This window comes from Zalophus californianus, chromosome 14, assembly GCF_009762305.2.
Source record: "Zalophus californianus isolate mZalCal1 chromosome 14, mZalCal1.pri.v2, whole genome shotgun sequence".
Taxonomy (NCBI): Eukaryota; Metazoa; Chordata; class Mammalia; order Carnivora; family Otariidae; genus Zalophus; species Zalophus californianus.
Genome location: NC_045608.1, coordinates 67,021,229 through 67,037,274, shown reverse-complemented (window position 1 = coordinate 67,037,274; position 16,046 = coordinate 67,021,229). Strand labels below are relative to the sequence as shown.

The window sequence follows — 16,046 nt, the reverse complement described above, 5'->3', positions numbered from 1 at the left end:
AGATATATAAAATTATATTTTTATCTATGTATGTAGGTTTTCATATATTTAAAAATTTTATACAAATGGAATGATCCTGTATTTGGGGTTTTTTTGGTTAATTATCGTTTTTTATTTTCCATTGTGTGAATACCAGTTCATCCATTCTCTTGTTGGAAATTTGTGTAGTTTACATTTTTTTCCTATTACAGATCCCCAATTCCTTATTCAAATTTCTGAAACACAAAATGTTCTGAAAATGCAAAAAAAGAAAAATTCTATAAACGTAATCTGCACTGATTTGACACTATTTGTGATTTTTATTGATTTCATTTAGTGTAAATGTTTGTATGTTTCACTGTAGAAATTCTAGGAGTAGAATTGCTGGAATTTAAGGATGTGTGCGTCTTCAGCAGTACGGGATAATGCCACATTATTTTCCAAAGAGGATTGTATCAGTATTTGGCTTTCTCCAACAGTGTAGAAATTTTCATTACTTAGCTTTCTTGCTGACACTTTTATCAGATTGAAAGTTTTTGCCAATGAGTAAAAATTTCAGTTGTTGGTTTTTAATTTTTCCTTTTGAATATGTAATGAAGGTGAGCATCTTTTATTATGCTTACTAACATTTTCTAAACCCTTCTGAGATTCTTTTCTCTTGTCCATGTTTGTACTAGGTTTAAAAAAACTTTTTCTTGCTAATTTGTAGTACTACAATTTGATCTGTCTGTACTTTCTGGATTCTAATCTTTTAATCTGGGCTAACAGCACCATCACATTGTCTTAAGTACTCCAACTCTGTAACAACTTTCACAAAAACAAACTTCTATTGATAATAGGGTATTCATGTAGGAAATACATGGATCATGGGAATACATCTGGATAAATTTTTTCAGTATAACCAAATGCAGATGAAGAAAACAGAACATTACCAGGACTCTAGAGACTCCCCTTGAGTTACCTCCCAGTGACTAATGTCTGTCTTCTCAAAGATAGTATTGGCTTGACAGTAGTCTTAGATTAGTTTTGTCTATTTTTTTTGAAACATATAAATGGAACTGTGTAATGTATATATTTTTTGTGTCTGACTTTTTCTCTCAATTTTGTTTGCAAGACTCATTGGTATGTAGTTGTAATTTGTTCATTCCCTTCCACTAGCAAAATAATAAGAGTTCTAGTTGCTTCACATTCTTTCTTGTCCACTCTTTTAATTTTAAACATTTTAGTGAATGTTTAGTGGCTTTAATTTGTGTTCTCCTAATGAGTAAGGATGTTAAGCCCCTTTTAATATGTTTATTGGCCATTTGGATATCTTTTGTGACATGGCTTTGCCAATTTTTTTGCCATCTATCTCTTTCATACTGATTTGTAGGAGTTCATTACATATCCCAGATAACAGCTCTTGCAGGTTATATTTTGCAAATAATCTTCTCGTTTCCCGAGCCCTGTGAGTCTATTCAAAGATCTTTCCTTCTCAACCTACCCATGGCCCTTTTCTCTTTGGCAGATATTCCCAGGGAGTTGGCCTCCATTTTCTACACTTCCCTTCTTTCCACAGCATTGGTCTCTCAGGTCCTTGCTGACTTTATAGTGCTTCAGGTTTTCAACTGGTTGTTTTTCATATTACCTTCAGTTTTTAAATTTTCATAGTGAAGGTTGGTCTCAAACAGTCGACTCAATCATTGAGGGACAAGACGTAGGCCAACTCCTTCTGCCTTGTAGTTCTTCAGGGTACTTCTTGGCTGTTTGATCCTTTGTATAATTTAAAAATCATTTTTATAAGTTATAGACACACACAAACATGCATGATCTGTTGGGATTTTGATGGTAAATGCATTGAATCTATAAATCAGTTTGGAGAAAACTAAGTTTTCTTAACCATGAACATTGTAATGTCCATTTATTTAGGTCTTTTACAATGTCTTTCATAAAGTTTTATAATTTTCTTCAACTAAGCTATTGCAAATATGTTAGATTTATTTTTAGGTACTTTATTTTTGTATCGAATGATAAATGGTATCTTTTCATAATTATATTTTCTACGTTGCTGGTGTATAGAAGTACAGTTTTGACTTTGTGTAATAACCTTGCTCTACTCCTAATTGTGATAAGTTATCTATAGAATTCTTTTGGATTTTTTGTGTAGACAGACCTGTCTGTGAATAATGACCTCTCTGTTTCCTCCTTTCCAATTCTTATGCTTTTTTTTCTTTCTTTTTCTTGTCTTAATGTGCTGGCTAGGATCTCCAGTACAATGTTGAATAGAAGCGGTGATGGGGGCATCCTGATCTTGTTCCTGATTTTAAAGGGAATGCTTTCAAAGTTTCACAGTTAAGTATGATGCTTGCTGTAGGTTTATTGTAGATAATCTTTTCAGGTTAAGGATGTTCCTTTCTGTTACTAGTTTGCTAATTAAAAAAAGTCATGAATGGATGTTGAATTTTATCAAAAGCCTTCTCTGCATTTTTTGAGAAGATGATGTTTTTCTTTTGTACCTGTTAACAGGGTGAAATTTGTGTGTTTCAAGCATAAAGTCAATCCTGCTTTGTCTCTTTTTTCATTATTGGACTCAAGCTGAAGATAGTTAATTTAAGATTTTTGCTTCTAATAATTAGTAATATTGACCTATAAAAAATATACTCTTTTTCTGGAAGAATTTATGTAAGATTAGAATGATCTTTTATGTATTTGGTAGAATTCCCTGATAAAATTGTTACTGGTGTTTTCTTTGTGGGACACTGCTTAATCATTGATCAATTGCTTTGTTTATAGGATTGTTCATATTTCAATTTTTAAGCCAGTTTTGGTAGGTTATACATTCATAAGAAGTTATTTCATTCATGTTCTTGAATTTATGGTATTAAGTTGTTAATCTCTAATTTTGTAGTACCTGTAGTTAATGTCCCTTTTATCTTTCTTCTTTTAATGCCTTTTTCTCTTGATCAGTATTAAAAACACTAAAAATCTGCCAATTTTTTAAAGACTTTTCGAAGATCAAATCTTTGATTTTTTTTTTATGCTTTTTAATGTATCCCTCCCCCCATTTCATTAATTTCTGCTCTTTATTTACTTTATACTTTTTTGAGGGTTTATTTTTATTTTTTCTCTAATTTCTTAAGTTGGCTGCCTTGCTTTTTAATTTTCAGCGTTTTAACGTAGGGCTCCATTGTTTTCCCTGCATCACACAAGTTTTGATGTGCATTGTTTTCATTATTTTTCACTTGTGAGTATTTTTCTGTTTTTCACTGTGAATTCGAGTTACTTAAAAATTTTTATTTCCAAGCATATGGGAGTTTCTTTAGTTATTGATCTGTAAATATGTTGTAATTTGGAAGCATGATACATATGATAGGTTTTGAAATCTGTTAAGACTGTGGTCAGTTTTTATTTTTGTTTGTACTTGGAAGAGAAAGTGTATTTTCCAATTATAAGCACAAACTTTTATATATGTCTAGTAGTTAGGCTTGTTAATTCTGTTCATTCCATATGTTTTTAGAGAGAAGTATGTTAATCTTTTAGAAGAATATTTTTTCCCCAGGTTTTTTTATAGTTTTACTAATTTTTAAAATACATTTTAAATTGTTGCTAGTACATGAAAGTTTAAGCTTATATTTTCTTGTTGAATTGATGCTTTTAATTTCTGTATTGACTCTTTATGTCTTGGAATGCTCTTTGTGTTAATGACTACTGTTTCATATTATGCCTGTACCATTTTCTTTTGGTCAACTAGTTTTGCCCAATTTTTAAAATTCTCCCTCCCCCTACATTTTTGTGTTCTTTTAGTTTTTTCTCTCTTGTGATTAAAAATATTAATCTGTTCTAGTAATCTTGGTCTTTGTAATTTTAAATTAAGTTTTTTATTAAGAAAATTGTCAACTTACAGTTGTGAGAAGTAGTGCAGACATTTCCTATGCTTTCTACCAAGTTTCTCACAGTGGTAATATCTTGCAAAACTATAGAACAGTATCACAACAATACTTTAAGAATATTGACATTGACACAGTCAAGATAATAGACTTTCCATCACTATAAGGATCTCTCTTCTTGTCATTTTTAATGCCACACCCACTTTCTTCCCATCCCCTTAATATCTCGGACCCAGCCATCTGTTTTTCATTTCTATGGTTTTATCTTTTACAAGAATGTTAAGTGGAATCATACAGTATGTTACCTTTTGGGCTTGGCTTTTTTCACTCAGCGTCGTTCTCTGGAGATTCATTCATGTTGTTTTATGTGTTGATAGCTCATCTGTTTTTATTGCTGAATAGTATTTCATGGTTTGGATTTGTTTAACCATTTACCTGTTGAAAGATATCCGTGTTGTTTGAGAGTTTTGGGCTGTTACGAATAAAAGTCCTTTAAGATTTCTGCATAGGTTTTTTTGTGAACATAAGTTTTAATTTCTCTGGGATAAAAGTACCCAGGAGTGCAATTCCTGGGTTGTATGGTTATTGTATATATAGTTTTTTTAAGAACCTGCCAAACTGTTTTCCAGAGTGGCTGTACCATTTTACATCCCTACCAGCAATGTATGGAGTGATCCAGTTTCTCTGCATCCTCGCCAGCATTTGGTGTTATCACTGTTTTTCATTTTAGTCATTCTGGTATGTATCTGGTGATACCTCAGTGAGATTTTAATTCGCACTCCCCTAGTGGCTAATGATAACATATTTTCATGTGCTTATTTTTTATCTGTATATCCTTATTGATGAAATGTCTCTTCATGCCTTTTGCCCTTTTTTAAATTGGATTTTTTTTTCTGTTGGGGTTTGAGAGTTCTAGATATATTCTAGATACTCATCCTTTGTTGGATAGGTGGATTGCAAATACTGTTGCCAAGCCTGTTGATTGTTTTTTCATCTTTTTAACAGGGTCTTGCAGAGCACAAGTTTTTAATTTTGGTCAAGTCTAGTGTTTATTTTTTTCTTTTGTGGCTTTTGCTTTGAATGTCAAGTCTAAGTAAACTCTTTGCCTAGCCGTAGTTCCTGAAGATTTTCTTTTGTGTTTTTTTCCTAAAAGTTTCATAGTTTTATTCTAACGTTTAAGTTCATGATCCATTTGGAGTTAATTTTTGTATAAAATGTAAGACATAGTTGGATGTATAATTTGCTTCAGCACCATTTGTTGAAAGGCAGTCTTTCCTCCATTGAGTTACTTTTGCACCTTTGTCAACTATTTTGGCATATTGTGTAGGTCTGTTTCTGGGTTCTCTGTTCTGTTCCATAGACCTGTGTGTTACCTTTGCTAATACCACATAGTCTTGATTACAGAGCCAAGTTGTGAAATGGAATGGACTAATTTCTCTCTGTTTTTTCCAAATTGTTGTCACTCTTCTAGTTCCTTTGCCTTTCCATATAAATTTTAGAATAATCTTAAATATAAAAACGTCTTAGTGGGATTTGGGTTGAAATTGTGTTAAATCTGTGTCCGTTTAGGGAAAATTGATGTCGGTTCTTTGTTGAGTGTTAAAAGCCATTGGAGAATCCATTCATTTAAATTTTCTTAGACTTCTTTTATTAACTTTTTATAGTTTTCGGTATACAAGTCCTGTATGTGTTTTGTTATATTTGTAAACATGTATTTTCACTTTTTTGGAGTGATTATAAGTAGTACCATGTTTTTAACTTCTTTCCGTATGTTCTTTGTTAGTGTGTAGGGATGTGGTTGGTATTTGTGTGTTGCTCTTGTCTCCTGCAACCTTGCTGAACTCAGTTACTGGTTCTAAGAGTCGTTTTATAGATACTTTGGGATCTGCAAATACAGGCAATTAAAATTTTTTTTTCTTTCCAACCTGTATGCCTTTTATTTCCTCTTGTTTTTTCCATTATCCAGAACTTACAGCACTATCCTGATTAATATGGTGAGAATTGACATTCTTGTCTTGTTCCCAATCTTAGCTAATGCATTCAGTCTTTTACCATTAAGTGTAATGTTAGCTATAGATTTTTTTTGTAGGTGATTTCTATCAAGTTGAGGAAGTTCTCTGTTCCTGTTCTGAGAATTTTTATCATGACTGGGTGTTGAGTTTGTCAAATGCTTTTTCTGCATTGACTGTTATGATCATGTGGCTTTCTTTTTTTAGCTATTAATAAGGGTGTACTACCAAAAAAAAAGAGCGGGCGTATGCTATATTGATTTCAAACATTGAACCAGCCTTGTAGTCCTGGAATAAACCTCACTTGGTCGTGGTATATAATTCTTTTTATGTATTACTAAATTCTGTTTGCTAACATTTTGTTAAGTGTTTTGGCATCTATATTTGTGATGGTTTGTAGTCTTATTTTTCATACTGTTTTTGTTTAGTTTTGCCATCAGGGTAATGTTAGCTTTATAAAATGAATTTGGAAGTATTCTCTCATCTTCTGTTTTCTGGAAGAAATTAGATAAAAGAAACTAGATCAGATTGGTGTTAATTCTTTAAGTGTTTGGGTAGAATTCTCCAGTAAAACCATTTAGGACTGATCATTTATTTTTTGGGAGTTTTATTTTTTTGAAGATTTTATTTGAGAGCATGAGTAGCAGGGGGAGGGACAGGGGCGGAGAGAGAATCTCAAGCCGACTCCATGCTGAGTGTGGAGCCTCATGTGGGGCTTGATCTCACGACCCTGAGATCATGACCTGAGCCAGAATCAAGAGTTGGACGCTTAACTGAGCCACCCAGGTGCCCATATCTTTGGGAATTTTAAAATTATGAATTAAATTTCCTGAGTAGTTGGAGGGGTATTCAAGTGATCTATTTCATATTGTGTGGGTTTCCTAATTTGTATTTTTCAAGGAATTGGTCCTTTTCATATAAATTGCCAAATTCATGTGTATAGTTCTTAGTATTCCTGTATTTTTTTGATGTTTGTGGGTTTCTGTGGTGATATTCACTAATTTTGCTGTTTTAATTGGAAAGTTTATTTCATTTTTATTTGTTGGGATTATTGGTATATTTGCATTTATCCTTACTCCTTCATTTTGTGCTATCCTACGTTTTCTGTGCTTTGTCTCCCCATCTGTTCTGTTGCCGCCTTTTGGGCTGATTTTTTTTCTGCCCTCTTTCTCATGTTTTCTGCCATTTACATGTGTGAAATTACATTGCTTGTTTTGTTTTCTCACATACTCTTGGAGTTTTCTTGAAATTTTAATACATGTCTGTAAGTCTAAAACTATCTTTTCCTTTCTTACAGAATACTTTAAACTGCTTCCCACTCTGCCAACTTACATGCATGCTATTGCCGCACAGTTTTGTTCTCATTTCTTAGCCTTAAAAATCTGATATTAGAATTTTATACAATAAATGTTTGTTTAAGCTAATCACTTTCCTCCCCGGGGCTTGTCATTTTCTTTGGTCATCGTTCTGCTATGTTAGATTCCTTTAGATTCTTCTGGTTCAGCATTGATGGGCTTTTTACTTTCCCTTCCCCTGTGTTAGACACGCTTTCTTACTCATGGCTTTTGCACCTGCTGCATCTGAGGTCTTGGAATGCTTTTCCTCAGATATTCTTTGGGTGTCTTCTTAATTCTTCAGTTACTTATTCAGTTACCTCCTGAGGAAGACTTCTCTTTGAAAATGCAAATCCTTTATCTCCTTATTCTGTTTTCTTTTCTTCCATTATTTTTGTCCTTTGTATTCATCACCATCTGCCATACTATAGATTTTATTTTTTATGGTAAATTTTAATCTGTCAAGCTCCTCAACTCAGTCATTCATTGGAATTTCATTATATTTATAGAATTTAGGGGCATTGACATCTTTTCAGTATTTACTGTTTTAATCTAGTAACAGGATACATTTCTTAATTTATTCAAGGGTTCTTTTATGTCTTGTTTTATGTGGCTATTGGAAAATTTTTAAATTTATGCCTTTGCATTTTAGATATTGTTATTAGATTTTTTTTTTTTTTTAAATACCGTTTTTCCTGATCAGTCACTTGAAAATCTGTTTGATGTATAGGTAACTCAGTGAATTTTCTTAACTTATTATTAGGTCTTATTTTTCAGTGGATTTTTAAATATATTCAGTGTAGAAAGTTCTGTCATTTGTAAATTACAAATATTGCTTCTTTTAAAATCTGTATTGTCTAGACACTTTAGAATAATCTTAAATGAGAAAACATCTTTTGTAGGTTATTTCTATTTTATCTTTAAAGATGATATTTGTTCTTGATTTCTGATAGCTACCCTTTCTCATGTTAACAGAGTTTCATTCTATTCCTGTTTATTGAGAGGTTTTATCAGTAATGGGTAGGACTTATTCAAATGCCCTTTTGGCATTTATGCAGATTAATCATATGGCTCTTTTTGAGCCAATAAATCTTTTTGTATTGCTTTCCTTTAACAATTTTCAGAATAACGAGTTGGTTTCTCAACATCCTGTAACAGAAATCAGTGAGGGTTTTTTTTTTAAGTATTGTTATGAACAAATGATTTTTAATATATTTGATGTGTTTGAACTGAAGCAGTATTGTTCTCTTTGATGGTTAGATTGTCTTGTCTTGGGCTACTGAATTGTTTTCTGTGTCCTTCTGACAAGATTCCAGTAGTCTTTGATAACTTCTTTGCTTTCTGGTATGATAAAATGTTCTAGGCTCATCTTGGGGATTTTCTACCCCAGACTTGCAATTAGCTATTTACTCAAGGAACCTCCGTTCCTTTTGTTGGAAATGGTATTTATACCACAATCTGTTTTTCCCTGCCTCAAACGATTTTTGCTTGATTAAATCTAGAATACTTACAGATTTATGGAAAAGTTGGGAAGATAGTGTAGAGAGTTGCTATATAACCCACAACTAGTTTCCCCCATTCAAGCAAACTTTTTACTGTGGAAACATTCTTACAAGGTAGAGAATTCCCCTTGTACCCTGTATCTAGCTTCAGCAATGATCAACTCTTTGTTTTTTTCGTGTCTCCACTCATTCCCCCCAATAATTTTTTTTTCAAGTTTCAGGTAATATTTTTTATTATTTTCTTAATCGAGGTATTATTGATGTATAACATATAGTTTCAGGAGTACAGTATTTGTATGCGTTGCAAAGTGATTACCACAATAAATCATCACCTTACAGTTACCAAAAATATTTTTCTTGTGATGATAACTTTTAAGATCTCTCAGCAACTTTCAAATATACAATAATTCATGGTTTGTTTGTTTTTTATACAAATACAACATGGTTTGTTGTATTTTAATTCTTTACTCTTTTTGAGGGTGTTTGTTACTTTTTTGTTTTTTGAACTACTTAATTGTAAATTTTGTATAATAATAGAAGCATTTAGGGAGATGTTCTCCATAGCTTTGGCTTTATTTATAGATTTTGAAATGTATTCTCTTTATTGTTTCTCTTAATAGTTGATTTTCAGTTTTGATTCCTTCAGCCTGAGAGTTAATTTAGTCATTGTGTTGTAAGGAAGAGATCCACCTATGGTCTCTCAAGTAAAAGGGATTTAATTATAGGGAAAATGTGAATTCACAGGGATACAGTGCTAGGAACTAAGGCCTCCTATAACCTCTGAAATGGGCAGAAGTTAGGAATTGTAGTATCTTTCTAATTTGTTGCATAGTTTCTCTTACGGGTTGGTCAGTCCTTTGATGTATTGATTATATATCTGGTGGCTTTTCTTTGTCCATTACTACTTATAAGTGAAGATGTAAATTGTTTTAATATTATATTTGGGATAGGCAGTGTTAATAATGTGATCTATCAGTTTCCCTCAGCAGTTCCTTTCCTTACCTCGTATTATACATCCTAGCGGATGGAGTATCTATTTACAAAGTTTGTGTTGATCTTTACCATGACTTCCAACCTATTAGAACTTCCCCAAATTCCAGACTGCTTGTGCAATTTCCATCTTATATTTAAGAGTTAAGAGCAGTCTCAGGGAAATCTTTTTACTCATTGGTTATTGCATGTAACTGTCATATTTACTTCCTTAATGAGGTTTTCTAAATATAGCACCTTCAGCTTGCCTTCACTCTTCTTTTTTTTTTTTTTTAAAGATTTTATTTATTTATTTGACAGAGAGAGACACAGCGAGAGAGGGAACACAAGCAGGGGGAGTGGGAGAGGGAGAAGCAGGCTTCCCGTGGAGCCGGGAGCCCGATGTGGGGCTCGATCCCAGGACCCTGGGACCATGACCTGAGCTGAAGGCAGGCGCTTAACGACTGAGCCACCCAGGCGCCCTTGCCTTCACTCTTCTATGTGATGTTCCAATTATATGATGACCCAGCTTTAATTTTTTTAAATAATATTGTTGTTACTTAAATTTGATAAACAAGGTTGATTTAAAGTCCTAGTCTTTTTTTTTAATGTTTTTTCTTTTTTAAGATTTTATTTATTTTTGCGAGAGGGAGAGAGCACATGGTGAGCATGAGCAGGGGGAGGGGCAGAGGGAGAAGCAGACTCCCTGCTGAGCAGGGAGCCCAGTGGGGGACTTGATCCCAGGACCCTGGGATCATGACCTGAGCCGAAGAAGGCAGACGCTTAACTGATTGAGCCACCCAGGCGCCCTGAAGTCCTAGTCTTAATTTATATTATCTTTTGTTTAGAAATCCAGATTGTTTATATATCTTTTTAAAAATCAGTCTGGCCAACGTATTTCTGTCTGGTTCATAGAATTTCCTTAAAATCAGTTAGCAAGCATTTACTGAGAATTTCTTTTGTGTAGAGCATTTAGCAATTGTCACTGAAGTATTAGAAGACAGACTTTGGGAGGCATCAGGGTGGACTGGATAAAGTCCACTTGGAAAAAATTATACGAAAGATATAGATAGTGGAGGTTGGTGGAGAACAGTAGCTAAAATCCCTTCTTGGTAGGGATAGCAGGATCATCTTACCTGGTGACAGCTGAAATTTGGTTGAAGACTTAGTTAAGGTGCTGCCTATGTTTGTTTGCTTTTTAAGAAGAAATGGGATCCAGCAGGGTTGCCAAGAAAAACATAGTCCTAGAATTTGACTTAGTAAGCTCCCTAGAGAAGAGAGTATCTTAATAGTGAATGCTAAATAGAGGAGAGTTTTGTTGTTATGTGTTTTTGAATATAAATAGGGTGACCAGAGGGATGAAGTGACTTTTCCAGTATCCTGAGTCTGGATGCCAGGATTTGACCTACATGTGACTATTGATTGCTGTTGTGAAGTTTCCCACGGGGTATCGTGGGCTCACAGCCGCCCCTTTTCAGTAGTACTTCATCTTTGCAGCATTTTGCAATACAGAGACCATCCTTGTCTGCTGTCCTTTCCTTTGCCCTTCCCCAAACTGGGGGATTTCTTTTTGCTTCAGAATGTCCTGATTCTGCATTCATGTTGTGAGCCCTTATCTGTTTCTTTCTTTTTGTTTGTATATTTACAATAGCTAATAGGGTCAGTTGCATTAGCATTCTTTGCCAAATAAAGTTATCATTGGAAATAAGTGGCATGAGACCTCCCAGAAATTCCATTTTGAGAGCCAAGCTTAGGGTGACTTTGTGTTCTTTTTTGTCCTTTCTGTAAAACAAGTCTCCTTAAAACAAAGAATAATGTGAAAATAAGTAGAAGGAGGGAAGCAAAGTAACGAATTCTGAGTTAAATTTCTTTAGAAAATATCCCGGATGTATTGTATCTGTTTGACTGCCTTTGTTAGTGTTCTCGCGATTTAATGTTGCTTACGCTACTGTAGTATAAGCCAACTTGAATTGAAGTATTGGGATTGGGGACTTTGGGAAAGATGCGTTGTGTTCTTGCTTGGCAAGACACTTGAGAAAGCTGTCATAGTCCTTTTTATCCACGAAACCTTGAGTAAACTGTAACATCTTGACATAGGCCAAGAATTTTCTTGTTTTTCATCTTTGTTGTCCATTGCATTGGGATAAGATAGATAAAATCTTCATTTTAACACATGGAGGAAGTGAAGCGATTTGAAGTGTAATGACCGTGCGTTGTGCTGTATGTTGCTATTAGAGTGTGATTTAGAGCTGCACTGTCCAGTGTGGTAGCTGCTGGCTGCATGAGGCTCTGAAGCACTTGAAATATGGTTAGATAGGCTCCAACTGTAAAATACACTGGATATTGAAGACTTAGTATTAAAAAATGTCTCATTGACACTTTTAAAAAATGGATTTTTTTTTATGATTTATTTATTAATCTTAGAGAAAGAAAGAGCAAGTGTGCCCACATGCGGGGGAAGTGGGAGAGGGAGAGAGAAGCTCAGGCAGACTCCCCACTGAGTGAGGAGCCCAACATGGGGCTTGATCCCACAACCCTGAAAATCATGACCTGAGCTGAAACCAAGAGTCGGACGCTTTACTGACTGAGCCATGCAGGCACCTCGGAAAAGATGGATTATTTTTAAATCACAAAAATTGGTTACATGTTGAAATAATTTTTTTGATATATTGGATTAAATAAAGCATATTAAAATTTTAACTTTTAACGTAGCTACTAGAAAATTTAGAGTTAAATATGTGATTCCTTTTTCTACTGGACAGTGCTAGTTGAGTATAAAAAATGGTTGCTAGGATTACAACTTAATGGTCTCTGACTTGTGTGATATGAGATATGGAGACACAGTATATGAGATAGAATTATGATACAGTTGTACATCCGGATTACTTTGATATGTTTAAATTTGTTTGCTTTTTAGAAAACTAGCAAGTATTATTCCTGACTACTATTTAAAAGTCATTGCTTCAGGGCTATCAGTGAGACTTAAAAGTGCAGAACAGAGGACTTCTTTGACTTGGTACCAGCTGTAGGTGTTGCCCCTGCGGACCTACCAGGTTGAGAAGGAATCCCACGGAGCTCTGGAGTGTTAACTCAGAGAGGAGGGGTGGGCAAAGTTTCCTTAGGGTCAGTTCCAGGTCTTACTCTTCATTCTGACTAGATGGGGCACTTGTGTACAAGTAAATCTGACCCAAGTGTGGTTTAACCTCCCAAGTTCTGAAACTCACCAAGTAGGTGGACTTAAGAGGCAGCAAATAATTAAAAGTATTTGTTAGGTTTTGTTGAATAAATAGATGGTGAAATGTGAAGCAAGAACCGCATATAACCTTCATTTCACACCCAAGAACAACAAACAACATTTTTCTCATCAGCTGTGGATTTCACTTGTTTTAGAAGTATGATAAATAAGATGTATGTGGTTTTTAGCTTTAATATTTAAAAATAACTTACTTTCTTATGTTGTCTGTTCCTTAATTGAGTTGGGGTGAAAAATTCATTGGATTTTTGGATCATAATTTTGTCTTGATTTTGTAGATTTACTATTTAGCATTGGAAGTTATGCATATAATTTTGCAAAAATCAGATTTTTTGTTTGGTTAATTTATGACCTTACTGTAACAAACATTACATTGTGTGTTGATAAGGCTTAATTTTGAAAAGGAAATTTTCATTGGTTATAAATTTCATAATCATAGAGCAAATACGGGTTTATGCTTGAGCATCATCAGATAGTGAGGTGGTTAGTAGAAACTGATAGACCATAGATTATCAAAATTAATAATACAGCAAACCATAATTAATACCATGACTTGAATGTAACTTGGGCGGGCAGTGGCTCTATAAATAGGATCAATTCTAAGTGGTATGTGAAAATGCTGGGTACTAGCATATAGCAGGCGATAAAATGCTGGTAAAATCGGATTTTACAGTATATTTTAGATGGGGTTTTTATATGCTTGAGGGGACTCTTGGCTTATGTCCTTTTTTTTTTTTTTCCTTCTTTCCTTTTAGAATATGGTTTCTAGCTTTAGGGTTTCTGAACTACAAGTGTTACTAGGCTTTGCTGGACGGAATAAAAGTGGACGCAAGCATGACCTCCTGATGAGGGCGTTGCATTTACTGAAGAGCGGCTGCAGCCCTGCGGTTCAGATTAAAATCCGAGAATTGTACAGACGCCGATACCCACGGACTCTTGAAGGACTTTCTGATTTATCCACAATCAAATCTTCGGTTTTCAATTTGGATGGTAGCTCATCACCTGTAGAACCTGACTTGGCCGTGGCCGGAATCCACGCGCTGCCTTCATCGTCAGTTACACCGCACTCACCGGCCTCTCCTGTTGGTTCTGTGCTGCTTCAAGATACTAAGCCCACGTTTGAGATGCAGCAGCCGTCTCCCCCAATTCCTCCTGTCCATCCTGATGTGCAGTTAAAGAACTTGCCCTTTTATGATGTCCTTGATGTTCTCATCAAGCCCACGAGTTTAGGTAAGTGTTAGAGAAATTAGTTCCTTCCAGATGAGAGAATAACTAAAACAAGAGGCCTTCAACTAGTGATTAATGATTAGTACTCTAAAATTGAGACATTAATGCCAAATAAATGCCAGATAAAAAATATTGGCAACCATGAATGAAATCTAGTGTAGAACTGCTAATTCATCATGCCAGCATTTTTATGGCTTAGAACTCAAATTACTTCTGTGTGTGTGGGAACAGGTACTACAAATATTGCTTGCTGTCTGTAATTTGTGTTTTGGTGTTTTTACAGAGATTTAGTTTCTGTTTAACATAGTGTTTAAACTGTTTTCCTAAGAAATAAACGTTTTATACTTAATTTGACACGTGGAGTTTGACAAACGTATTTAGCTTTTTTAATATCTGACAAGTGCTCAGAAAATGTAATAAATTTTATCATTACCAAAAATTGATACATGGAACTTTAACAAATTCTTACCTACATAATGACTTCTTTGTTATGGTATGATTTCTTATTGCCTAATGAAATTATTTACAGAGGTATTTGGAATTTTTGATGAAATAAATTGTTTAGGGAATGGCATTTCATAGTTAATTTGGGAGTTTTTTTTTTTTTTCCTCATCCTGGGAAAGACTCTTTTTATTTCAGGTCATTTGAGAACGCTCTTAAATATATCAATATGTTCTTTTCCTTTTGTAGAGGATTATGCTGCTGTATATCTTGAAGGAAATTTTGAGGGGTAGGACTGGGGTTAATGGAGTCAGTACGGCCTGATTGATGGCAGGCCACGGTGGCTGTGCTTTTCCCAGCCCCTTTCTCCTTGCTTTAAATGTTTTAATTTAGCAATACTTAGCCAGGCAGGTAAAGTAATGCATTATCCCTTCATTATATTCATTATGAAGTAAGGATTGTGTTTACGTTTTATTATTTGTACAAAGTTCTATGAGTAAACTACTGCATCAAAGAGTAAGAACATTTTAATTTTAGACTCTTGATAACATGTTGTTGAAGTTTCCAGAAAAGCTGTGCCAGTTTACATTACAGGAACAAAGTGAGAGAATGTCTCTCATTGCCTTTCTTCCTGCCTTTATTAGGTGTTATTAAAAACAAATCTTGGTGATTTTGACTGGTGAAAGCTTGTATCTTGTTTAGATTTTTTTGTTTTTAAAATTAATAACTGCAGTAAACATTTTTAAATGTTTATTACCCAGTTGCCTTTCTTTTGTGCTTTTACTTTCTTTCTTTTTTTTTTTTTAAACAGGTTCATTTATCTGGTTAAAATGGTTCCATAATTCTTTTTATTTCTACCTTTGTCATGGTTTTTGGTTTATACCAGTGGACCATATCATGGCTCAGTCCCATGTTTCTTTCTCAGCAGTTATTGCAAATTTATTTTTTTTCTTTTTGTATGTATTTTGAGAAAGATTCAGATTGGTAATATGCTTAGGTGCCCCTACCTCATGGGACTCCTCAGGAGTATGGCTAAGGTGAGGCTGGAGAAGGTATAAGAGGGCCTGTGGGGTTGCAGTTACAGTGGAAGGGACTGAAAAAGACCTGGTTGCGTGCCTCGAAAGAAGATGCAGCCATGTGTCTTCTCTACTCATCAGCATCAGTGGTGCACCAGGCTCTGTGATTTTCTTTCCTTATTTCCCTGTTTAGTTCAAAAATAGAAATTGGAGTTTTCTGCTTTTCTGTATTTCATAGCGTTTCTCTTTCATTACCTTCATAAGGTTAAAGGAGAGTAGTAGGCTTTTTATAAGTTTACTAAAATAAAATTTTCCTATCTGATTTCACTTAGATAAAATAATTTTGTATTTTATGTTGAAGAGTGGCTAAGAAAAACCTGCCTTTTGCTCATAGTTTAAATTAGAATGTAAGAGATAACATATAACCTTAGGGCTTATGAAATAACTTT

General features: G+C 34.3%; 1 protein-coding gene across 7 annotated transcripts in view; it reads left to right on the top strand.

Moving 5' to 3' along the window:
* The window catches only part of PIAS2 (protein inhibitor of activated STAT 2), an 89,420-nt gene that overhangs the window by 10,269 nt on the left and 63,105 nt on the right, over nucleotides 1-16,046 (top strand). For 5 of the 7 annotated variants that reach the window (XM_027575245.2, XM_027575240.2, XM_027575239.2 and 2 more), the window contains exon 2: nucleotides 13,668-14,142. In XM_027575245.2, coding sequence (XP_027431046.1) covers nucleotides 13,668-14,142 — 475 coding nt within the window. Of the gene's footprint in view, nucleotides 1-2,220; nucleotides 2,310-4,528; nucleotides 4,584-13,667; nucleotides 14,143-16,046 lie in introns of those variants that run through there. The other 2 variants (XM_027575242.2, XM_027575243.2) reach the window with 2 other exon arrangements.